This window comes from Erpetoichthys calabaricus, chromosome 4 (genome assembly GCF_900747795.2).
Source record: "Erpetoichthys calabaricus chromosome 4, fErpCal1.3, whole genome shotgun sequence".
In the NCBI taxonomy this organism is placed as follows: Eukaryota; Metazoa; Chordata; class Cladistia; order Polypteriformes; family Polypteridae; genus Erpetoichthys; species Erpetoichthys calabaricus.
In genome coordinates, this window is record NC_041397.2 from 63,462,299 (window position 1) to 63,487,604 (window position 25,306).

At 39.3% G+C, this 25,306-nt stretch overlaps 1 protein-coding gene across 1 annotated transcript in view; it reads right to left on the reverse strand.

Moving 5' to 3' along the window:
• The window catches only part of kpnb3 (karyopherin (importin) beta 3), a 110,813-nt gene extending 89,767 nt beyond the window's left edge, over positions 1–21,046 (reverse strand). Inside the window, exons 1-2 of the mRNA XM_028799540.2 lie at positions 20,881–21,046; positions 10,879–10,959 (exon numbers count right to left, since the gene is read on the reverse strand). Coding sequence (XP_028655373.1) covers positions 10,879–10,959; positions 20,881–20,958 — 159 coding nt within the window. The 5' untranslated portion in view covers positions 20,959–21,046. The remainder of the gene's footprint in view (positions 1–10,878; positions 10,960–20,880) is intronic.
• Positions 21,047–25,306: the final 4,260 nt, after the last annotated feature.

The following is a 25,306-nucleotide window of genomic DNA, read 5'->3' on the forward strand; positions in this document are numbered from 1 at the left end:
GTAAATCAGTTATAATTTCAACGTAATCAATTAGTACTTCGCATATCAAATTCTTTTTCTTTCTTTCCAAATAAATTCTATTTAAATGAGGGTGCTTACTGTAGGTCAAAGTGATAACACCGACCACTGTTGCAATTAAAAAAAAAATCCAACATTCACACAAGCTTTCAGATACATAAAATAACTAGTGTAGCAAAGGAAAGCTTAGAGACCCTTTAGAATATAAGTTATTAACATACAGAATTACTAGATATAGTTACATGACTGAATCTGCTGTTAAACTGGGATGCCCAAAGCTTCAGTATTAGTGTGCGAAAAAAAAAATGCAATTCAGAATTAAAGAGGAACACTAATGGGTTATTGTCTATTATGATACTACAGTATCTATTCACTTACCATCAGCCATCCATATCCACAGTGTTGGGCAGAATTAGTGCTGGGTGGTATACCGGTTCATACCAAAAAACGTTTTTTATTTTTGTTATGATATGGATTTTTCTTATACCGCAACACCGGTTTAAATTGCCTAAACAACGTTTGGAACGTGGCACAGCGGGAAACTGTTTAAGAGGGGGCCTTTTTCACTGCTACACCGCTAAACAGATACAACGTAGTACATGTGTTAGTGGAGGTGTTTCGCGGGGGCTCTTTTTCACTGCTACACAGCTAAATAGGCATGCAACGGAGTACATGTGGTAGTGTAGGTATTGCACAGTGAAAATGGACAGAGAACATTCCGAAACTGAAGCTGTAGCAGATGAAAAAGTTGAACATGATGACATAGAAGAACTTTTGCCAAAAAAAAGGAGTCACGTCCGTTGCTTGGAGATACTTCGGTTTTAAAAGGTTGGATGTGGACCATTATGTTCAAATCTGTGAATACTGTTTCTATACTACTGGATAATAGTGCAAGCCAAGTTGTACTTGTTTCATTTTTCTTCAATACAATGTAATGTACCTGGGTACTGCGTAATAGTGTGACAACATGTTGACTTTATTCTTGACATTTCCGCTTGATGCTCGCAGTTTATGTCAAGATTAAAGTCGACATGTTGACTTTATTCTCGTAATTTGTCATTAAAGTAGAAAATTGTAAACTAAACTTCATCATAAAATGAATATGTAATTGATTAGATTTTTTTAAACCCCGTCATAAATTATGTAGTACTTTAAGTGATTTGTGTTAGGTGTTCCCCGAGCCATGTTAAATCGGTACGTGCTTGTTAAACTGACTTTCTCTTGTACTGAGGCAGCGCCAGCAGCAATCTCCACACAGAATACATTCACTTCATGATATTCCTGCTCCCTGAACATTTAGAATGCTAAGATAAATACTTGATATAATTTTCATGATGAAATGCATTAAAGCATGTATTAATCATGTGGGGGCACAGTGGCGTGGAGGTTGCACAGCTGCCTCGCATCAAGGGGGTCCCGGGTGTTCCCCGCCTTGAATTTGCATGTTTTCTGGTGGGTTTACTTGCCATGCTTCAGTTTCCTTTCAAAGTCATGTAGGATGTAGGGTTTTGTTAGGCTATATTGACCCTGCTAGTGTATGTTTTGCTCGTATTCACCCTGCAATGTGCTGGCGTTCAGGAATTGCTCCTGCCTCGTACACAATGCTTGCTGGGATGGGCGCAACCCTGAATGGATGGCATAATTAAACATGTATAACGAAGATTTTTTTTAAAGTTCTGAACACTCCGTGATCTAAGTTTGTAACTAGTTTTAATTTCACAAAGACGTTTATCGTGTGGTGATTGGTTAGGAGGAGAAAGAAAAAGGAAGGATAGGAGCCGAGGGTTTGGTTCGTCAGACAGACAGCACGCATGCAATAAAGAAAGCCCACTCAGAAGAACATCCATTGAATTCTGTGTTTGTGTCTCCGACCACCAGAAATGTAAACAAAGGCAAGATGGTATCGACATCTCACGAGGGAGTAAAGTGAATGCAGAAAACAAAAATACTCAGCAGACGATTTTTCAGAATCTGATTTTGTTGAGAGTGATCAGGAGATTGAGGAAGAAAATGAGGAACTGGCATCAGCTGATCATACACCAGCCAATGCTGCCCCAGCTGATTGGCTGCCAGCTGAGAGCATTCGCACAACTGATGCACCTACGGTAAGGTTCATGTGGGAGGAATACCCAGACATTGATCTATGGGAGCCAAACTGGCTACCAGACTTCACAAGACAGCAAGGCACGTGATGGACACGACAGATTACCAACCGCTGGACTACTTCAGGCTGTTCTTTCCTGCAGCTGCCTTTCAGCTACTGTCAGATGAGACAAACAGGTATGCAGAGCAATTTTTTGAATCGCGGGCTGCGCTTGCACCACATTCTCGTTTTTCAAAGTGGAAACCCACAACAAAAGACGAGATGAAGGGCTTTGTGGCATTACAAATAGAGATGGGACTAGACTGGCGATACAACTTCAGAGAGCATTGGTCCAAATGTGCTTTGTCTCCTGGTGGCTTTGGACAAGTTATGCCGCGTGATAGGTACGTGCTCCTGTAAAGTTTTATTCACTTCTGTGATAACCAGAAGCAAATCCCAAGGGGTGAGCCAGGCTATAATCCCATGTATAAAGTGCAGCCCCTGCTTGACATTGTGGAACCAACATATAAACAATTTTATCAGCCTGGCCGTGACTCGTCTGTGGTTGAATCTATGGTAAAATACAACGGACGCCTTTTTTTCCCCCCACCAGTATATGCCAGACAAGCCCACAATGTATGGCATAAAGGATTTTGCACTGGCAGAAGCAAACACTGGTTTCTGCCTGAAAATAACCACATATACAGGAAATTATTCCTTTCAAGGACAGAACTGTCCCTTGACAAGTCAGTTTGTGCTGGAGCTGCTTCAGGGCTATAAACATTTGGGTCATGTTGTGTACATGGACAATTTTTATACATCACCAGAATTGTTCATGGAGCTACAGAGCAGGGGAATTAGAGAAGCTTGTGGCACAGTGAGGGTGAACAGGAGACACATGGCTTCATAGCTGAAGCCAGACAGGCTGAAGATGAAGAGGGGACAATCTGGTTTTCATGCGGGCGGAAAACTTGGTGGCAGTGGCATGGCACGATGTCAAACAGGTGACTTTTGTCTCTACAGTACACACTAACAATATATGTGAGAAAGTTATTCGTCAAAAGGGAAACCCAGAAGGTAGGAAGCTGGACAAGCTGGTTGCACTTGAGGAGTATAACTGTAAAATGGCTGGAGTTGATCGACTGGATCAGATGCTGGGGTCATACGCTTACGGCCATAAGTCCACCAAGTGGTACCACACTGTGTGTGTATATTGTTCAAGCAGGTAAACAGTGATAGCACTATGACTGCAGCAGATTTCCACAAGAAGGTTGTTGACAGCTTGCTGGAAGAGTATGTTGCAGCACGTTTGGCAACGCGAGGAAGGCCATCACAAAGAGCAGTGCCAGACAGGCTGACTGAGCACCACTTTCCTGCTGCATAGGAGGACAAAAAATACAAACCTGACTGTTGTGTGCAGCAACAGACAACTGAAATGGAGGCACCAGTGCAACACATATTGTAAGCAGTGCAATGAGGCAATGCATGCAAATGGCTGCTTTGAGCAATATCATATTTTGCTGTGTAACATGTATATGAAATCATATAGTATGCAGGCTCAAACAATGCACAAGACAGTAACATTTGTCAAAAATAAATATTTTTGTTGATTGGATGTGTTATACCATTGCTTTGTGTTCTTTTTTTTTTTTTTTAAAAAAAGTGAGTTTTTGGAAAAATATTCAGCCCTGGGAGTAAAGAAACAAAAAAAATTTGCCCTAAGAGTTAAACAGGCCAAACGATAAAACTCAAAAAAAAAAAAAAAACTAATTTGTATTGAGAAGAATTTATATTGGTAAATTTCATATCCAAGGGCTTCTTCATATACAACATTTTTGGTTTTGTTATCAGGGGCGAGAATGTAGCTGTGATCTCTTTACCAAAAACGTAAAAAGTTGAGAAGGCATCTCTGGCCAAGTGGAAGGTAGGTATGGTCCAACGTCAAAGATTGGCACTGTATCTGATTGTGTTGAGCTCTGACGGGAGAACGTACCCCACGTGGGGAGAAGAGCATGTGGCCTTGATATCTCTGGCAATCAGCAGGTACCGTGTAAAACACACGTAGCTGTGATCTCTCTCTCAAAAATATGAAATGTTACTCCTTAACAATCTCTAGATGATAAACAGGCATCGCTTGCTAAGCAGAGGCAAAGTACGTTCCAACACGTACACCAACTCGAATGGAGACTGGCGTGTGACTGAGGAGGGCACTGCCTAGCTCCCCACGCCTGACATCACGCTTCCTCCTCGGCCCGCAGCCTGTCTCTTGGATTTGCGCTAATAAATCGCTGCAGGAATCGAACTATGATACAAAGTGCGATGAGAGAAGTCACAAAATCAACCGGAATGTCCAAGCAAATTATTGAAAAAACCCCAATCTAAATCCGTTAACACTAGCATTACCAGAGTCTACGAAAAAACTCATAAATCCGGCCCACCTTAAAACCGTTCTCACCTCTCTTTTGTCTTCTAAATGTGCCGATTAAGACGAGCAGCAAGTAGCTGGCTATTCCATCCCCCACCGTCGCAGAACGTTCACTAAGTTTTCGCAGCTCATTTCTTGTTTGATTATCTGGGAGTGACTGAGCTGCTGGAGTTTTAGAATGGAAATAATAGATCGTTATTTGGAATACACGCATTTCATGTGTGTTCCGTTTCTACAGTAATCTGTGTAAACACATTGCTAAAACAGAAACATTTTCATATTTTAGTAATAAATGTTACAAAATGTAGGCATAAACTATAGAATGTGCGAAGCCTGAAGTCCAAACATCAAATAAACACTTTCACAAAAGGTTTAAGGATAAAATAACTCTTTCCGTGGCTTAACGCTAAGATTTGCTGACTTGGACCACAGCAACCCTGCCATGCTACAGAGACGCGAGTTCGATTCCCAGCTTTAGACAAAGTGTTTTTTTTTTCCTCAAATGGACATAAAATTTATAAATTGGTATGCACTGTAAATCGTTAAGTTTAAAATGTCGATTGCGGTTATTTCTGTTGATTAATTTATGCTTTTTACTTAGAGTCAGAACAGGAGCTTGTTCAGCTTATTCAGCTTCTGATCTGACTCAAACAGTGCCAGTATAACTTCACACCCAACCTGACGCTGTTCGTTTTCAAATAATATTGCATTACTTTGACAATGTTTTCTGATTGGTACTATTCGCGGCATAAAATGATTTCTTCAAAACGTCACATATATTTGTCTCTTTCTTTTTTTAAAATGTGCGTTGTAGCATGCAGCAACTGGCCACCTGCATGTTCTTGCGCACACTGAATAAGACAGCGCTATATGCAATCATCAGATTCAAATGTTAACAGTTATATAGCACGGAATGGAAACCAGCAGTTCTTAGCATTGCACCACGCAAGCTGTCATATCAACCGCCTACTGTAACTTGCTTTCTTTTTTCTTCGGTTATAGTCTTGAATAAAAGTGCACTTGTTTTGTTATACTTTTACATCAACATATGTTCCTGTGTTTGAGCTACATGGGCATGCTCAAAAAATACGTGTGTAATGCCACGAAAAGTGCATGCAGACACTTCAGTTCGCAAGCATTGGTATGACAATGCAGTCACAAGTACACTGCAGAGCTATAGCGAGTCTTTATGTGAAAACAGCAGTGTCAGATGGGGAGTGTCTGATGATTGCATATAGCGCTGAAGTGACTGCTCTTTACTATGCTTTCCTCTGCATGTCCTGGAGTACAAAAGAAACAGCATACAGCAACATGTGGAGACTGGCAAGATTGTGGAGAAAAAAAACACGTGGTCGTATGTATCGTGATAAACTGCAGAGCTATAGCACGTCTTTATGTGATAACAGCAGTGTCAGGTGGGCTAGGGAAGGATCCTGAACGCGACAGAGAATGAAAAGTGAATTAAAAAAAATAAATAAATAAAGCTAACCTTTACAAATATCATAAATTACACCAGCTGTTACAGACTGAAATCAAATGTATCTTTTTATTCTAAAACAGTAAAAATAAGAACACTTCACAAAAGGGAGTCATGCAGGATCGAACTCGTGACCTTCTGATTGCCACTGATACTGTTGCGCCACGGCGGCAGTTATAGTAAACAAGTGTCAATGTCGCACACTAAGGCGGCTTTTTTTGGCAGCGGCATTTTTTTTTTGTACCTTTTGTGAAAGTGTTTCTTTGATATTTGGACTTCAGGCTTCATACATTATATAGTTTATGCCTACATTTTGTTACTAGAATATAAAAAAAGTTTCTGTTTTAACAATGTGTTTACACAGATTACTGTAGAAACGCAACACACATGAAATGCGTGTGTTCCAAATAACGATTTATTATTTCCACTCTAAAACTCCACTCCCAGATAATCAATCAAGACATGAGCTGGAAAAAGTTCGTTTACGTTCTAAGTCGGTGGGGGGATGGAATAGCCGGCTGTTTGCAGCTTGTCTTTATCAGTACATTTAGATGACAAAAGACGCTGGTGGAGAGGTGAGAACGGTTTTAAGAAGCAATTTAAGGTGGGCCGGATCTACGAGTTTTTTCGTAGGCTCTGGTAATTCTAGTGTTCATTTTTCACGAGGGAACTACTTGACAGACAAACGTTGGATTTTATTTACATATACAGTTCAAAAAAGTTAAAGGAATACTTTTTAATCAGAGTATAGCATCAAGTCAATGAAACTTCTGGGATATTGATCTGGTCAGTTAAGTAGCAGAGGGCGTTGTTAATCAATTTCAGCTTCTTTGGCATTAATGAAATTAACAACAGGTGCATTAGAGGGGCAACAATGAGATGACCCCAAAACAGGGATGGTTTAATAGGTCATCTTTGACAGTTTATTTCACTAGTTTTACATTTGGCTACAGTCAGTATTACTAATGGTAGCATGAGGCAACACCTGGGGCCTCAAGTATAAACAGTGCGTACGCAGAGAAATGTTGCGTAGGAACATTTCCACGCTCAAATCGCGATGTATAAAGCCTAAACTTGGCGTAAAGCCAAGCACATTTCCATGGTACCTCATACCCTGGCGTTCGCAATTTCTCCGCTCGGTTTTGCAGACTGGCGGCACCCAGTGTCAAAGCAGTGCTACTGTTCCTGTGTGGTTACCCTTTCTTTCTTAGACCCACATTCCTGACGTGGCTTTATAAATACACTGAAATTAACTGCATATTGTTTATTAGTGTAATGCATCTGATTGTAATTAACCTGTAGCAATATAATGGTCCAGGGAATAGCCATAGTATTCCAAATACCATAACTGATTTAGCGTTGTTACGCACACTGCATCTTCTTCTTTCAGCTGCTCCCATTAAGGGTTGCCACAGCGGATCATCTTTTTCCATATTACTCTCGCTGCACCACTCGGGAGTATTTATATCACTGTATCTGAGTGTGGAATCACAGCAGCAGCTGATCGGAAAGAGAATTATCGGTATACAGTTTCAAGCACAGACTACCTCAGCCACAACGCGTCAAAGCCTTTCCTGTTTCCTCACGTTTCAGAAACAGTTTCATCCCAAGAACTATAAACGCAATCAGTCCATCAAGTGCTCCTTGTAGAACTGTTTGTACTTATAAGTACAATTACCTCACTGTAAACTTGCACTACAGTTAAAATATTGCACAAACTGCGCCACTTTATAAAGCGCGTATGATGACGATATTTTTAAGATGAAATGCAGCAAAATATGTTGCTTATAGTATACAGATAAAACTTTAACTTCATTTAAATAATCTGTATTGTTAATAATTAAACATGTGAGGACACGGTGCCACAGCGCTAGCTAGTTCACGGATAGCTCCTGCCTTGCGCTGTATTATTGCTGGTGCTGACGCAACACTGGAAGGATAGACGGATAGAATAATTAAACATGTAACTACGAAGATATTTCAATGTTCCTTAAAAGTTTTGAAGAATCGGCGTTCTAAGCTTACAGATGGCTTAACGTCTATTACAGAGCAGATTGTGTGGCAATTGGGTATTTGGAGAAAGAAAAGTAAGGACAGGAATTGGAGGTTAGTACGTTTGAAAGAGACAGTACTTCTGTAATAAATTATTTCATCGAAGGTCGCACATGGAGCAGCAAGCCTCTTGCGTGAGATATGAACAATCACACTGCGCCACCGTGTTCCCATGTTTAATAACATGCTTTCATTCCTATCATCATGAAAAAGATATCACATATACATCTCAGTATTTTAATTATTCAGAGAGCTGTAATATCACGAATGTAATGGATTCTGTGTCCTGTCGGAGAAAGAGAAAGAATGGAAGCACGTAGTGATTCACACACATTGAGCACACAGAAGATCAAACACAGAACAAAGCATTTAACATGCTACTTGAGAAACTAGTAAAATAAACGATTTTAAGATGAAGTTTATGATGTTCTACTTTAATGACAAAATAAACTACGTGATTAAATTGGAAATTTCGAGATTAAAGTTGACATTTCGTGCTTTTTTCCCCCACTGTGTGCCTATTTTTTTTCTCTGCACCCTAATAAGCTTTCATATGACACTCAGACGGTCCGCTGGTAGTCGCCTTTTCACGCCGACTTTGATATGTGACAACTTCTTTTTTTATTTCGGGCACTGTGCGACTGTGAACTTGAGCTTTCGAGTTTCTCCGACACTATGTCACTCGATCAACTTTCTTTTGTTGATTATACCACTGTTTAAACCAACAAATAGTATGTTTTTCCTTTGCCTCCACTTGGTATTCGCTGAAATTCTTATATTTTCCCCCGTTGTCTTATCACAGAAGGCTATTTATATCGATTTGCATATTCAAAGAGGCATAATTCTAGGAGGAATTGGGGCGGGACAGAAGGCGCATGCACGTGCGTTACTTTTCATGCTGATCGAAATTTATGTAGTGGAAGAACGTGAAAGTTTGCTTACGCACAGATTCCTGCATCTAAATTTTTCTGTGCGTACGCACATTCCCTCTTTTGTGCTTACGCCATGTTATAGTGTGAGTTCTACGCACGGCATTATACATGAGGCCCCTGGACCCTACAGAGGTTGCACAGGTAGTCCAACTTCTCCAGGATGGCACATCAATACGTGCCATTGCCAGAAGGTTTGCTGCATCTCCCAGCACAGTCTCAAGGGCATGGAGGAGATTCCAGGAGACAAGCAGTTACTCTAGGAGAGTTGGACACGGTCATAGAAGGTCCTTAACCCATCAGCAGGACCGGTATCAGCTCCTTTGGGCAAGGAGGAACAGGATGAACACTGCCAGAGCCCTACAAAATGACCTCCAGCAGGCCACTGGTGTGAATGTCTCTGACCAAACAATCAGAAAGACTTCAGGACGGTGGCCTGAGGGCCCGACTTCTTCTAGTGGGCCCTGTGCTCACTACCCGGCACCATGGAGCTCGAATGGCATTTGCCATAGAATACCAGAATTGGCAGGCCCACTACTGGCATCCTGTACTTTTCACAGATGAGAGCAGGTTTACCCTGAGCACATTTAACAGACGTGAAAGGGTCTGGAGAAGCCGTGGAGAACGTTATGCTGCCTGTAACATCGATCAGCATGACGGGTTTGGTGGTGGGTCAGTGATGGTCTGGGGAGGCATATCCGTGGAGGGACGCATAGACCTCAACAGGCTAGAAAACGGCACCTTGACTGCCATTAGGTATCGGGATGAAATCCTTGGACCCATTTTCAGACCCTATGGTGGTGCAGTGGGTCCTGGGTTCCTCCTGGTGCACGACAATGCCCTGCCTCATGTGGCGAGAGTATGCAGGCAGTTCCTGGAAGATGAAGGAATTGATACAATTGACTAGGCCACACTCTCGCCTCACCTAAATCCAATAGGACAGCTCTGGGACATTATGTTTTGGTCCATCCGATGGCACCAGGTTGCACCTCAGACTGTCCAGGAGCTAAGTGATGGTTATATTCTTGAATAAAAGCACATTTGGCTTTGTTATACTTGTACCTTTTGTGAAAGTGTTTATTTGAAATTTGGACTTCACTCTTCACACATTATACACATCTACATTTTGTCAATTATTATAAAAATATGAAGACTGTTTTCTTTTTTTTAGTTATGTGTTCAACAATTCCTGCCTTGCACTTCATCCTAAAATTTACACAGATCGTTGTAGACACGGAACACACATGAAATGTATGTATTCCAAATTACGATATATTATTTACCCGATACAACTCCAGGCACCACACATGCACATCAGGAGTCTTGGCTTGAGCTGGGAGAGCTTTCTGCCTGAGATGAGATCCGGCAGTGGGGGGAATGGGATAGCAGGATGCTGGCTGCTTTTGCTGATCGACACATTTACAAAACAAAAGATGCTGATGGAGAGGTGTAAATGGATTTAAGATGGGCCAGGATTCAGGAATTCTAGTGTTAAACTCATTATGGTCATCACTAAAAGGCTTTTATACACACAGCATTCAAAGTCAATGAGGATAAATATAAACCAAAGCAAAACCTAAAAATATTTTTAATTTCTTTCTATTATCCCTCAGATTTCTTCCAATTTGCATTATGTATGTTTACTGTTGAATAACTAGGCTCACTGTGAGCACTTGTGCCTGTGTTGGATTTTTTGCAATTTAAGACTACGTTACACCAGAAACTGCACTCCTACCCAAACTTGTGTTGAAAAAAGCATGCTTACAAAATAGATGAACATACAAAGTGTAAATGAAGTATTCTAAAATGTCCCAAAAATACTATAAATTAGTTGACAATAGCGACATCAGTTCATCCTAACTGCAAATCTGTTTTGTTACTCTTGTCCACTTACCTCCTCAGCAGCTGCAGCATCCCTGATGGTCTGAAGAAGAAACGTGACCTTAGTCTGTCCTGGAATGTTTTCATAGGCTTCCTAAAAGGTAAGAAAAAACATATTTAGGTCAAGTGCACAGAGGTGCATTTAAGTTAAATGCTATCAAAGCCATTTTTCTACACAACTAAATATAAACTACATTAAAAACATCATGTACAAAGATGTACATCAGCATGTTAACATATCTACAATATTTCTTTAGCATTGTGCCCATCCATTTCTGTCCTAATCTTTCTTACCACAAACTTTAGGTTTTAAATAAATCAACACATTTAGTCATGCCAACTGCAAGTCAAAATAAAAAGGATCGAATTCAATCAAGTATAAATCAGCAAAAATGTCTGTCTTCATCACATTTTCGAGGAAGGTCTCTTTATTCTGTACATTCTTGTAATTTAATTAGAGATCTTAAGTAAACATTTATTGGCAGTAATATTCTAAACTCAGCAGGTTGAATCCTAAGGGATGGCACTATTACTGACCAAAAATTTCATATTTCTTAATTTATATAGCTGACCATTTAAAAGTAATTTTTGACATTTAGGTGAAGAAATGAGAAATTTACTGCTCCAAAGTACTGAACAATTGTATCCAACATACTTTAAATTGCAGTTGCTGGACAAGCGCAACAGGTAATTCTTAAAAACGTAGTTTTTCACCAACATCCAGGGACTATTTAGACTTTCTAGCCTTCTGTTCTCGTCTTGGATCTACACCTGTCAAACAGCTTTGGTTTTTGTAGTCTTACTTTACATCTAGTCTTAGGACTAACTAAAACATAAAAAAAAATCATGTGCTCTACTTTAGTTATTATTGTACTTTATTGTTAAATCATTCAAACGTACGTTGCTTATCCATTGCAAATGTCATCTACTAAGTAATACTACAAATCATTCACTGACTGTTAGAATACTTCCACTAATACATTCAATTGATCTACTTGAGCAATTGGTAAAGATGCTAGTTTATATAAATCAACACTGAAAACATGCATTCTAGTGTTTGGAAAACAATATCAGCAAGCAACAAAAATTCATGAACCATTGGGGGAAAAAAAACTTGCTTGGCCAATTACTAACAATTTTTTCCCCCTTATTGTTGGCCCAAACTTTGAACACCTCATCTGTAAGACAGAAGGAGAATTAAATACACTGAAGCTGCCTGCTTTCTTTTAGACTAAATTAACTTGCGTGAATAAATGTATGAACACATTAAGCATATGTCAGTCTTTATTGCTCTAAAAATCAGTCACTATTTAAAAAGAAAAATGCGGTTAACTCTCACTTTCAATGATTTTCAGCTGAAATCGTTACAAACCATATGTGCTGGCAGCGTGTTTCACTACATTATTATTAATATTTTCACCTTTCTTTTTTTTTTTTTTTTTTACATAAACACCTTTGCATGGGCAAATCATGATGAACACTGTTGCATGGGTCCTACTTGCAACACTCGGCTGGCATCCTGTGATACAAACACACCATGACACATTTGCTGCTGCACAGTCAACTATAGTGAATGGGAAGCAGGGTTGGTGTGGAGACCAGGGAAAAAACGTTTTTTATGAGGGCACATAGGATATCCGTAGAAAGATCTAAGGGATGGGCTGAGTCATAGTGCTTTTGTGCTAAACAGCCACAGGCAGAGAGGTTTAAGATCAGGAGGAATGCAGCTTAGTTAGTACGGGTAAGAAAAAGGTGCAAAGCCAAAGAACAGGAAAGAGGCAGGCAGGTCAAAGGTGGACTTGTATTATGCGTCAAGCCAAAAACCACATAAGATATAGAATAATTGTAGGATATGGCACGCTGGCAAATAAGGCTTTTTAAAGTGGGGGCTTTAAGTGTTGTAATAAAAGGAAAATCAGAATTACGACAATTCCATTTGCATTAATGACTAGGCCTTAATATTAAACAAAAGTTAGGGATCTCAGATTTGGCGCTAAATCAGATGCCAAACAATACCTTTAGAGCACATTAGAAACACTTGGGGAGATTTGACGATCAAATTGCAGTATGGTGAACTGGAGTTGGGGGGGGGGACTACATTGTGATGGGGTCTGGCTGTTTTTTCTAATGAAGAAAAACTAACCATTCAAAATTACGAAAAGGCTCTTTGTGGAAGCGAAGCACAAAAAACAGATCTGTAAAACACTGCAGTTTTGCATAGTGAGTGGAGTAACAAAATTAGTGCAGATAAAACAAACTGCCCTTTGACAGTTGAATGTCCCATTTTCATTTGAATAAGACCTTTTTTTACATAAATTGGATTCTAATCCCTAGATAGCGCTCAGTTCTGCAAGCGAACGGCAGCAGTTGTAATGCAACAGGTGCATTGGCACCGGAGGAAAAATTCAGATATTTTGTTCAGCCTAATTTGCCTCATATGCATAACATCACTTTAATAACTGCAGGTGGCTAGAAAATATGCACACTGAACGACACAATAACACACAAAGTACATTTTATGCACATATTACATAGCATTAGGGATGTCACATGAACGGATGCTTTTGGTACCAGTTGACAAAAGTGTTCCAAAAACAATGGTTCTGGCTTTTTTCCAGTATCGGTAGTACCGAATGACAGTCGATGCTGGACTCGTACGTGATTGCAAGTGGACAAATTACTCCATAAGATAAGGTAATACACAAGAAAAACTTGAATAAGAACTATATATAAAAATGGCTCACTGTGATGAGGATGATGATGGTGAAGATATAGCACGGCATCACATGTCGAAAAGAAAAACAGACATCATGTCTAAATATGCATTGTCTTCAAGACAGAAGAATGTCAGGAAGTGACTATGGGAAAACATACTTTATAAAAATAAAAAATGCCAAAACACAAAGACAGTCTTTCATTATAACCACTTTTATCCAATTATGGAGTCCATTCATAAATAGCTTCATGCATGCTTTGTGAGCATAATGATGTGACTGTTTAGATGACAGTTTTAATCGCTCAACTATGAATAAAATGTATTATTATTAACTAGTGTCACGATGTTGTAAGAGGGGACAAAATGATGGAGAAGTGAATTGCTTTTTAATATTGTGTTCTATAGAGACTATAGAAAGGAACAGAGGCTTTGCATTCATTTTTTGATTATTTCGAACACATCCATAGATGTGCTTTAAGCATCCATTTACTAATCAGTTTATACAGTTCGTAGTCGTGACAGAAATGTGGCATGCACGACATATATAGGACTGTACATGCTGGCAGTGCGAACATGTGTGAAGTTAAGGCAAGTTTCAGGCGAAGTAGCTATTCAGACTGCCTACGCTGGTGATGAAATGAATTGCTCCAATTGTTAATACCAAAATAAATTTAGTGCTTCAAAGCATAAAGTACTGCAATTATGCCAGTTAGCAGGACGGTCAAAATTACATACTTCATTACTAAATTTACAGTAGTTCTGAAATAATTTCCTTCATGAAATCAAACTTGTCAGCTTCATTATTACATTAAGGTTTGGACAACTGTAAAAAAATAAAACTTTTGAAATTTAAAAAAAAAAAAGTTCCATATCTTTGTGACATTTGGAAATTGTATCAATCTGACTCACTTATTACTGTTTAGTTTGCTTTTAATTGGTTAATGATGCAAATTATGTATTATATATATATATATATATATATATATATATATTATATATATATATATACACACACATATACACACACACACACACACACACACACACACATACATACACACATACATACAGTGGTGTGAAAAACTATTTGCCCCTTTCCTGATTTCTTATTCTTTTGCATTTTTGTCACACAAAATGTTTCTGATCATCAAACACATTTAACCATTAGTCAAATATAACACAAGTAAACACAAAATGCAGTTTTTAAATGATGGTTTTTATTATTTAGGGAGAAAAAAAATCCAAACCTACATGGCCCTGTGTGAAAAAGGAATTGCCCCCTTGTTAAAAAATAACCTAACTGTGGTGTATCACACCTGAGTTCAATTTCCGTAGCCACCCCCAGGCCTGATTACTGCCACACCTGTTTCAATCAAAATCTGCCTGACACAGAGAAGTAGACCAAAAGCACCTCAAAAGCTAGACATCATGCCAAGATCCAAAGAAATTCAGGAACAAATGAGAACAGAAGTAATTGAGATCTATCAGTCTGGTAAAGGTTATAAAGCCATTTCTAAAGCTTTGGGACTCCAGCGAACCACAGTGAGCCATTATCCACAAATGGCAAAAACATGGAACAGTGGTGAACCTTCCCAGGAGTGGCCGGCCGACCAAAATTACCCCAAGAGCGCAGAGACGACTCATCCGAGAGGTCACAAAAGACCCCAGGACAACGTCTAAAGAACTGCAGGCCTCACTTGCCTCAATTAAGGTCAGTGTTCACGACTCCACCATAAGAAAGAGACTGGGCAAAAACGGCCTGCATGGCAGATTTCCAAGACGCAAACCACTGTTAAGCAAAAAGAACATTAGGGCTCGTCTCAATTTTGCTAAGAAACATCTCAATGATTGCCAAGACTTTTGGGAAAATACCTTGTGGACTGATGAGACAAAAATTGAACTTTTTGGAAGGCAAATGTCCCGTTACATCTGGCGTAAAAGGAACACAGCATTTCAGAAAAAGAACATCATACCAACAGTAAAATATGGTGGTGGTAGTGTGATGGTCTGGGGTTGTTTTGCTGCTTCAGGACCTGGAAGGCTTGCTGTGATAGATGGAACCATGAATTCTACTGTCTACCAAAAAATCCTGAAGGAGAATGTCCGGCCATCTGTTCGTCAACTCAAGCTGAAGCGATCTTGGGTGCTGCAACAGGACAATGACCCAAAACACACCAGCAAATCCACCTCTGAATGGCTGAAGAAAAACAAAATGAAGACTTTGGAGTGGCCTAGTCAAAGTCCTGACCTGAATCCAATTGAGATGCTATGGCATGACCTTAAAAAGGCGGTTCATGCTAGAAAACCCTCAAATAAAGCTGAATTACAACAATTTTGCAAAGATGAGTGGGCCAAAATTCCTCCAGAGCGCTGTAAAAGACTCATTGCAAATTATCGCAAACGCTTGATTGCAGTTATTGCTGCTAAGGGTGGCCCAACCAGTTATTAGGTTCAGGGGGCAATTACTTTTTCACACAGGGCCATGTAGGTTTGGATTTTTTTTTCTCCCTAAATAATAAAAACCACCATTTACAAACTGCATTTTGTGTTTACTTGTGTTATATTTGACTAATGGTTAAATGTGTTTGATGATCAGAAACATTTTATGTGACAAACATGCAAGAGAATAAGAAATCAGGAAGGGGGCAAATAGTTTTTCACACCACTGTACATACACTCACATATTTGGGCAAACATTTTAAGAATATACATGAGCATTTCTAAATGAGGTACATGCCACTCAAAGAAATAATGTGCTTTCTCAAATTATTTGTTGATCTTTTATACAATTGCCATTATGTGGTACTGATGTTAAACTAGCAAAGCCTTTTAAATACAGTTTTGTTCCAAATTACGATAAAAGGTCAGTTGTAATTATATACTGTATCTGGGACTGTCTTGTAATGTCCCACTTCTTTCCTCAGGACTATTTTTAACATTCGTTTTCTTGTAGAGCTTCACCTATTTCTATTTCTTTGCTGCTCAGAATGCATAAAATTATATCATGTTGACTTTTCTCTGTTACATTCTCTCCATGGTACTTTTGCCTAGACTAAATGCCAAGAATTGTGAGTCAAAATGTGCAAAGGGATAGTATCCAAAGATTTTCCTAGCAATTGGTTTACAATGTTACAGTTATTAATCTTTTTAGACTTTCTATCCGTTAATACCTCCATGTGCAAGGATGCAACCTATATAAACTAGAAACAGTTCATATCTGCATGTTTGAGAATTGCAGAACTGCAAAGAATTAATGCATTTAACTTTGTTAAGTCGATTATAATTGTGAGGGACACTTAATATAATGAATAATTTGGACTGGAGTGTTTACAGACATCCTCCTGGTGGAACAGCTCAAACTAGGAACACTTGTCACTTGTAGGACTTGACAGGACCAGTCTAAATTAGTCCCCATAAGAAAATGAAATGGGTGCTGCTCTTCTAGTCATCTTGAGGAATGCAATTACACCCCTCAAGTTTACAGACACTGGCAATATCCCGCAATGGTGTTCACTGCGCATAGTGAAAAGTAGATGCCCTTTAGATAGAAGGCTGTCCTTTCTTGGATGACAACAAACGTCATCCCCACCTTTCCAAAAAATAATTCTTAAATAAATTGTAAAAGACCTCAAAGGGTGTAAAGTAATGTAATGCAGAATGCAAAAATTCAAAATGTAATAATTTATTTTTAAACTCACTGTAATATTGAAACTTACCTGTAAGTTAGTGCCCAAGAGCTGATTATGTGTACCAAACTATAAGGCTGTCGCATTTACAACTGTTTACATAACAGCTGACAACCAATGAATGCACTACAGGAAGTACAATGCATATTCATTATAATAACTATTCATGGTGGCTCTAAAATCCGTACTAACCCCTACTCTCTCTTCGGTTTCTTTTTCCGGTTTCTTTGTGGTGGCGGCTTGCGTCACCACCATCTATTCAAAGCACCGTGATGTTCCAACATTGATGGATTAAAAGCCAGAAGTCTGCGTGACCATCATCATCAAGTCCTTCCGTGAGAACCTTAAATACAAAGAGGACTATTTCATTTCTGTTAGGTAGAATGCCCAGAGGGGACTGGGCGGTCTCATGGCCTGGAACCCCTGCAGATTTTATTTTTTTCTCCAGCCGTCTGGAGTTTTGTTTTTTTGTTTTGTTTTTTTCTGTCCTCCCTGGCCATCGGACCTTACTCTTATTCTATGTTATCTAATGTTGTCTCATTTTAATTTCTTACTTAGTCTTTTATTTTTCTTTTCTTCATTATGTAAAGCACTTTGAGCTACTTTTTTGTATGAAAATGTGCTATATAAATAAATGTTGTTGTAGACTACAGAGATGAGGAATAAGGAACATGCATGTTTTGAACCCCACAAACTGACGAGAGGTTCATCTTTTTGATGTTTCATGTTTTACATACTAATACAGAATGAAAAAAGAAATGAACTGAAATTGCTCAGTGTGTTAACCTGTTAACCCTTTTCACAGCTGACAAACGAAGAATCTGAGGAATCATGCTGATCATGGACAGGAATGGCAGTGTAAGAAAAGAAGCGCACATCTTTGGCATAAGTTAAGAGAACTGACTTCAGGCCTTTCCATTTTGTACTGCAATTAAAACAGACTCCTTATCCAAGTGTAGACCGTGAACTAGCTTGCTTTTAGTACAGAAGCTCACACTTAATTAGAAAAAGAACAGATAAACGTTTGCCCTCTATGCTTAGTAAACAATAGGCTTGTGAGCCAAATGTGTCAATTTAATGTGTAAACTTGTAAAGCATGTTAGCCTTATATCTTATTGATAAACATTATTAGAATTGTGGCTTGTAATTACAAGACGACTTTTATAGCAGGAACATTATGGAGCTGAAATCTGTTGGAAATGTTTTACCAGTCCATTAATTGGCAGTGTATTCCACACTGCGGTCTCCTAGCAAAACAACAAAAATTTCCTCAACAAACCTATTAGGAAAGCCTGCACCATCACAGGGCTAACCCAGGTCACACCAAGAGCTGTTTCAGAAAAGAGAATGGCTGCAAATTTGGATGTTGTCATGAAAATTGCCCCAGCCCCTCCAGGAGGCACTGTCTCAGAACACTTTTAACCATAAGTTCATTCTTCCTCAGTGTACTAAGCACCACCTCTGGAGATCTTATCCTCCTGCTGCTACTGGGCAATTCAATGTTTTCCCCCAATATCCCAGACTAAATACTTAATATTGTTTAAGCTCACTTGTACTTAATTAGCTATTTCTACACAATATATATTTATTAATCTATTGATTGTGCTTGTCCTGTGAGTCTGCACCTTTGTTTTTTATGTCTCTGCTGCTTTCTACATCTTTCTTTCATTCATTCATTCATTTTCCACCGCTTATCCAAAGCCGGGTCACCTTGGCAACAGTCTTAGCAGTAAGGCCCATACGTCCTTTTCTCCAGCCACACTTGTCAAGTCATAAAGTGGGATTCCAAGGCATTCCCAGGCCATCTGGGAGATATAATCCTCCTACCAAGCCCTGGGTCTCCTCCCTGCTGGTCAGGCCCATGAAACCTCCAAAGGGAGGTGGTCCAAGAAGCATCCGTATCAGATACTGGAACCACCTCAATTGGCTCCTCTTGATGCGGAGGGGCAGTGGATCTACTCCGAGCCTCTCCTGGATGTCTGCGATTCTCAACCAATCACTAAGGCTGTCTTGTGCCTGAATTTCACATTTGGATACATTTTTTACATGTTTTATTAGGGCAATTTTTAAGGCAATTTTTATTTTCATATTATTTTCATAGTCAATAAATAATAAGCCTACAGAATTTCATTTTGTTGATAAATTAACAGGTAACATGTGTGGTCTGCAGTTTAATTACCACTTAAATATAGAACATATGGTTTCTACATGACTGATAATGCAGAAGCTTAGTAGCTGGGGGAGGATTAAAAATTTAAAAGCATAAAAAAAGCAAAATTTAGTAACACACAACAGTTATCGGCCCTAAAAAACTTAATCAAAGCAGCCTTAATTTCAATGCAACACAGCACCATTTACACTTTAAAAATGTTATGCACCAAATAAGCATCTCCTAGTCCAACTAAAAATAAAAAATGGATAATAGAAACTTACAAAATCATAAATGTTTGAAATATAAAAAATAAAACTGAAATGGATATGGTAGTTGAAACGTCAGGACACCTGCAAATGAAGACACCTCATCCAAGGTGCCAAAGTATCCGTGCCACTTAGCACTATGCAACACAATAATGGAACCAATAATAATAAAAAAAAAACAATAAAAATACAAGAAACGTAAACAAAACGGGATTATATATCGTCTTAAAACGTTTGAACATTTCTATATTTATGCTATTATTGGAGTTAAAATGGATTGAGACCTAATGCATACAAAATCGTGAACCAATCACATTTTTCTGGCAATACACAAAAATGTTCACGGGGAGGCGGGGGTACTAATTAGGACCTCTTTCTAATGAGTACGACTTCCTAGCGACACTTGACATACGTTCTGTCTGTACTTTGAGATCCCACGTATGGAAGGGAAACAAAAGCGGGTCTATATGCGCACGCCCCAGCTCCCCATGGACTGCGAGTTGCTAGACCGGCATTCATAACCTCTTCAGCATCTCGCGCTTCAAGGGGCACGTGACCGGCGACGCCTTCAACACCCTAACATATTTAAAGCTTCTGGGCGCGAGAAGTCCAGTCCAATAACCCACCACCCCGCGGGGAAACAATAATTAGAAGTTATCTGTTAACAGCACGAGTAAACTTTCCTGATAGAAAACGCGGGAATTTAAAGTTTGTAATGGTAAATTCAACCATCACTTGGCAGTCTACACGGATTCTGTTGACGCCAAGGGAGTCCACCCCCCAAAGCGCTCAAACACACAGGTTCCCTTCGCTACTTTTATAAGAGGGCATCCGCTCGGGGTATCAGTTAAAAAAAAATAAAAATCATCATTACAGCAGAGACTACTTTTAAAGAAGTATACGCGCACCCTTTATAAACTGGAGGGTCCTTTCACTGAATACTGGATCACCGCTTAAACACTTATTACATTAGTTTTCTTTGGAGGGCGTCCACTGTACACTTCCTGATTCACCCTATCAGTAGCTACCGCCACCCACACATCCATGCTGTTCACGCTACACCCCGGCTCACACGTGGGGCCAGAGGGCCGGCCACACGCCGCCTAAACCAGCGCGATTTTCTTCTTTTTCACGCTTTTCTCATCTTCTTTCCCGGCTCTATTAAACAAAAAGTGCGGAGAGAACGATTCCGTACCTCGGACTGCTTCCTGACATTGTTGTCAGGGCTCATCAGGTTGCCCAGTAAGAGCTGGAACTGCTGCTGCTCCGCCATTGCTGTGAGAGCCGAAAAAAAGAGACCGAAAGCTGCCAAGAGCGGGGAAGGAAAGCCGGCGGGCCCAGCGACCTCTCACATCGGACACGCCGCCGCGGCTACTCTGATTGGCTCGTCTGGGGACGCTTCTGCACTCTGATTGGAAGGGTGTCTCCGGATAAATTCCACGGATTGGATGTTCGTACCCTATAACGGCGCGAATCTTCTGATTGGGCGTAATCCATTTTTGTTTAGCTGCGGATTGGGCACAGACGAAGAGTTCCCAAGAGTCAATTGGCTGCCTCTTCTCAGGCTCCGCGCGTAAAGTGGCGTGCATTATAGGCTTTGAACGGTGATGTCATGTCAAAATACTGCAAGTGAAAGTGCGGGAGATTAGCACACTTTCAAAGAAAATCCCGGGTTAAATAGCGGCTTTTCTTCATCAGCAACTAATGCGCTTACTCGCAAAAGTGTATGCAAAAAGATAAGGGGTGGGGGGAGAGGTCATAATGGAAGCAGCAATGTGCTTATTATGAAACATACGTTCGATTAAAAACTACATTTATAGAAAAGTTACGTTTACTTTTAAATTTTTCAGTATTACCACACCATACTTGAAAATGTGTTTGGTGACACGGATGCGCATTTTAAAAAGAATGACCCTAAAAGATTAATATAATAGATATACAATTAAATTTGCAACAGTAGTATACACGATTTAAACATGATTAGCATAGGCTAAGCTGCCCAAATTCGGGTTGTTCATAAGAGATGTAATGATTTACTTTATGAGGTAGTACATAATAACTAAGAATAGTTGCGTCACATATTTGAAATGTTAAAATAAGTGCTTCAGTTTTTAAATATTTAAATTCTGAACATCATCGATTCTAATAGAAATGTGTTAATTTTTCGGTCACTGATAGCGGTTAATGAAGGGCTGGAGCCCTAGTAAAGGATCGAAAATAAAACCATATTTGTAATCACTGACCTTTTTAACTTTCTGGGAGTGGCCTTTAGAGGGCTAGAACTACCAGTAAAGATGAAAATTTTTAAAATATTCATATTCGTGATATGCAACCTTAAAACAAAACTACCACATGCTTATATTGTCAATCCACATTTTTTCAAAGTTTTGTGAAAAGAAGCAACTTTGACCACTCGTATCCCATTAGGGCAGGAGTGTCCAACTTTGTTCCTGGGGAGTTACTGTGGCTGCAGTTTTTCCTTCCTGCCACTTTCTCCATCAGATATCAATTTCTGCTGTTAATTTTCTTCTCTTCCCTTTATTCTAATTGTTGTTTTTTTAAGACTCAATCCTCTGAATTGATTTATTTTTCCTTAAATGGCAACATTCAATGGCTGCATTAGGGAGTGAACCCCTGGGGTCAGTTGATGTGACATAACTTTAAGTCCTTCTGATCATTTTTGCTGAAGACAGCTATTGGTTTACTCTTTTTCATAAGAGTGCAATTTACTGCACAAAATATTGTTCAAAATGGCCTTAAAATGAGGGTTGTTCAGGTTTAGATGGCCAAAATTATAGGGGAATCCCAAAAATGCTCAATGTCAAAGAATATGTTGTATATGTGGGTTGTAGTTGCACTGGTGAGTCAGAGGGCATCAGACAAAAATAAAACTGAAGTAATTTCAATGTGTTCATAAGTCATTCTTATGAAAATAATATTTGCATCTTACCTTAGTTTGGTCTAGTTTTTCAGGTGTGACTTTAGTACAGCCAGATTTTTATTTTTGCACTGTTATGAATTAAACAGTATGATTACTACCAGTTTTACCCAGCCACTTCTCTACAATTATACTAAACACTTGTAAAAAGCTGGTCTACTGTTCCATGGCTAGAATGGAATCCACATTATTCCTCATTTATCTTTGACTCAACAATTGGATGTAGTCTTCCCTCCAGCTGCCTTGCATATGCCTTCCCTAGGAAGCTGAGGAGTGTGATTCCTCTGTAGTTGGTCATCATTCTTAAATACCGAGACCATCACACCAATCTGCCATTCCAATGGTGCTTTACCTCCTTTCCATGTGACATTGCACAGATGCATTAACCACATTATCTCGACAATGTGCAGCACTTTCAACATCTCATGTTAGATTTCTTCAACTCCATCAACCTTACCACCACGGTGCAACAGTAACGGGATCCCCTCCACTGAATGTGTCCAATGCTGCCCTCTGGTAGGAGGGTATGTGCATCGCCTTGAGGAATTCCTCAAGTAGAAGTGTTTCTTCTACCACTTGACAATTTCCCCAGGAGAGTTCAGTGCCTTTCTATCCCTGCTTAACACAGTCTGGGTATGGTCACACCTTCCACTCCTGAGGTAACAGTTTGCCATAACAGCCTTGAAGCCATCTGATTGTCTTTCTCCCTGGCCTCTCCTAACTTCTCCCATTCTTAAGCTTTTGCTTCCACAACTATTTTTGCAGCAGTTGTTTTACCCTGTTAGTACCTGTCAACCAAGTGAAGCGATGCCACAGAGAGCATTTCCCTGAAGGTCACCTTCTACAGTTTGACACCTTCCCTCACCTTCGGTGTCCACCATCAGATCCTAGGGTTGCCGTCATGAGATGCCCAGACTTCCTTAAGACTACATCTTTAAGCAACTGCTGTGACCGCCTTAAGACCACAGTTTTTAGAGGCTGTTTCCACACCTGAGGTCTTGAACAGGGTCCATTTGGACTCAATGTCCCTGACCTCACTAAGGCACATGTGAGAAGTTCTTTCAGAGGTAGGAGTTGAACTCATCACGAATAGGAGTCTCAAGCAGACATTCCCAAGACACTCTAATTGCTCATCTAGGCTTCTCCATTCTGTTTGGCCTGCTCCTTTCACTTCGAATCAACTCACTACTATGTGGTGATCAGTTGAAAGCTGTGCCCTCTCCTTACGCAAGGATCCAAAGCATATGGCCTCAGGTCAGATGACACAACTACAAAGTCTATCATATTTGAATTGAAGATCTTTGAACCAAGGTGATCTGGTACCAGGTACACTCAAGAGCTTCCCTGTGTTCGAACATGGTGTTTGTTATGGACAATTCACGACAAGTACAGAAATCTGATAACTTACTGTTCCGGTTCAAATCTGGCATGCCATTCCTCCTTATCACGCACCTCCAGCTATCTCTGTCATTCCCAAAATAAACATTGCAGTCATCAAATTAGACTACCAAGTCAGTGGGCAGCATGCTTTCAAGCACGTCACTCACCTTCTCTAAGCAGGCTGAATATTCCAAAAAGCTTTTTGGTGCATATGCACAAACAACAGTCAGAATTTTCATATCTGTAACTCATAGCTGCATTGAGCAACCCTCTTTACTTTGTTTAATTACATGATTGAGCTTTGTCACTTTTTTTTCTTTTATAAATTGTACAAAGATTAAACTTGTGATTAAAAATGGCACATCTTAAAGTAGTTTGCATTATTTTTCAAGGAATCCTTAAATACTCTACTAAATACATTCCACTGCTCAGATATTTCTTTCAAAATTATCTACCTTTTGTTTAAAAACGTTACTACAGGCAAAAAGCAATGAGAACTATAGCAAACATCAAGGTATACAGGCAACTGTTGAAACAATACCCAAGAGTGCATTTTAGCAACCTGCACAGTCAAAATTATATTATTAATAAACACCATATACAGTATTTCTTTCCATGAAATTATATTATACAAATGATTAACCACATTAGCTTTTATAAATAGCACTATCCTTTTGTGCATAATCTTTTTATACATGCTGTATGTTTGCATATTAGTTGAATAATACTACATCTTTTCCATTAAGAGTGACTCTCTGTACGTTCCTGTGCAGTATTGTTATTGCACAATATCAGTTCATAAGTGTTCCTAGTTGAAATAAAAGGAACTTAGTGTCTTTGATAAAATATGTGTTTGCAAGATTCTGACAAAGGGTGCACTGCGTTTCTCCAGAAAGTTAGGATCATACTGCATTACAGGGTTTTCATAAAATTTAAAATCATGAACTAATAATTCCTTAGCTTACACACTGATTTTGAAATCAAGGGCTTCTTCCAATAAATTGATTGTCACTTGTTTATGATGGGTCCATCTTTAAATTCATTTTTGGAACTGTAACAATTAGGACAAAATAAACATACTGTGTATATTTCTGTATGTTTGTGCTTATATGTAACTAAATCTTTACATTTTAGACACAGAACAACTGTATATTGGCCAAGTACAGTTGAGTGTGGACATATCCAAGGGTATTCGTATCTGATGTTGTTTCCTGCTTTGTTCCTGAAATTGCCTGTATAGGCTCCAAATTTTCAGTCATACTATAATCAAATAATGTAGATTCAGAAAATGAATGGAATGTTA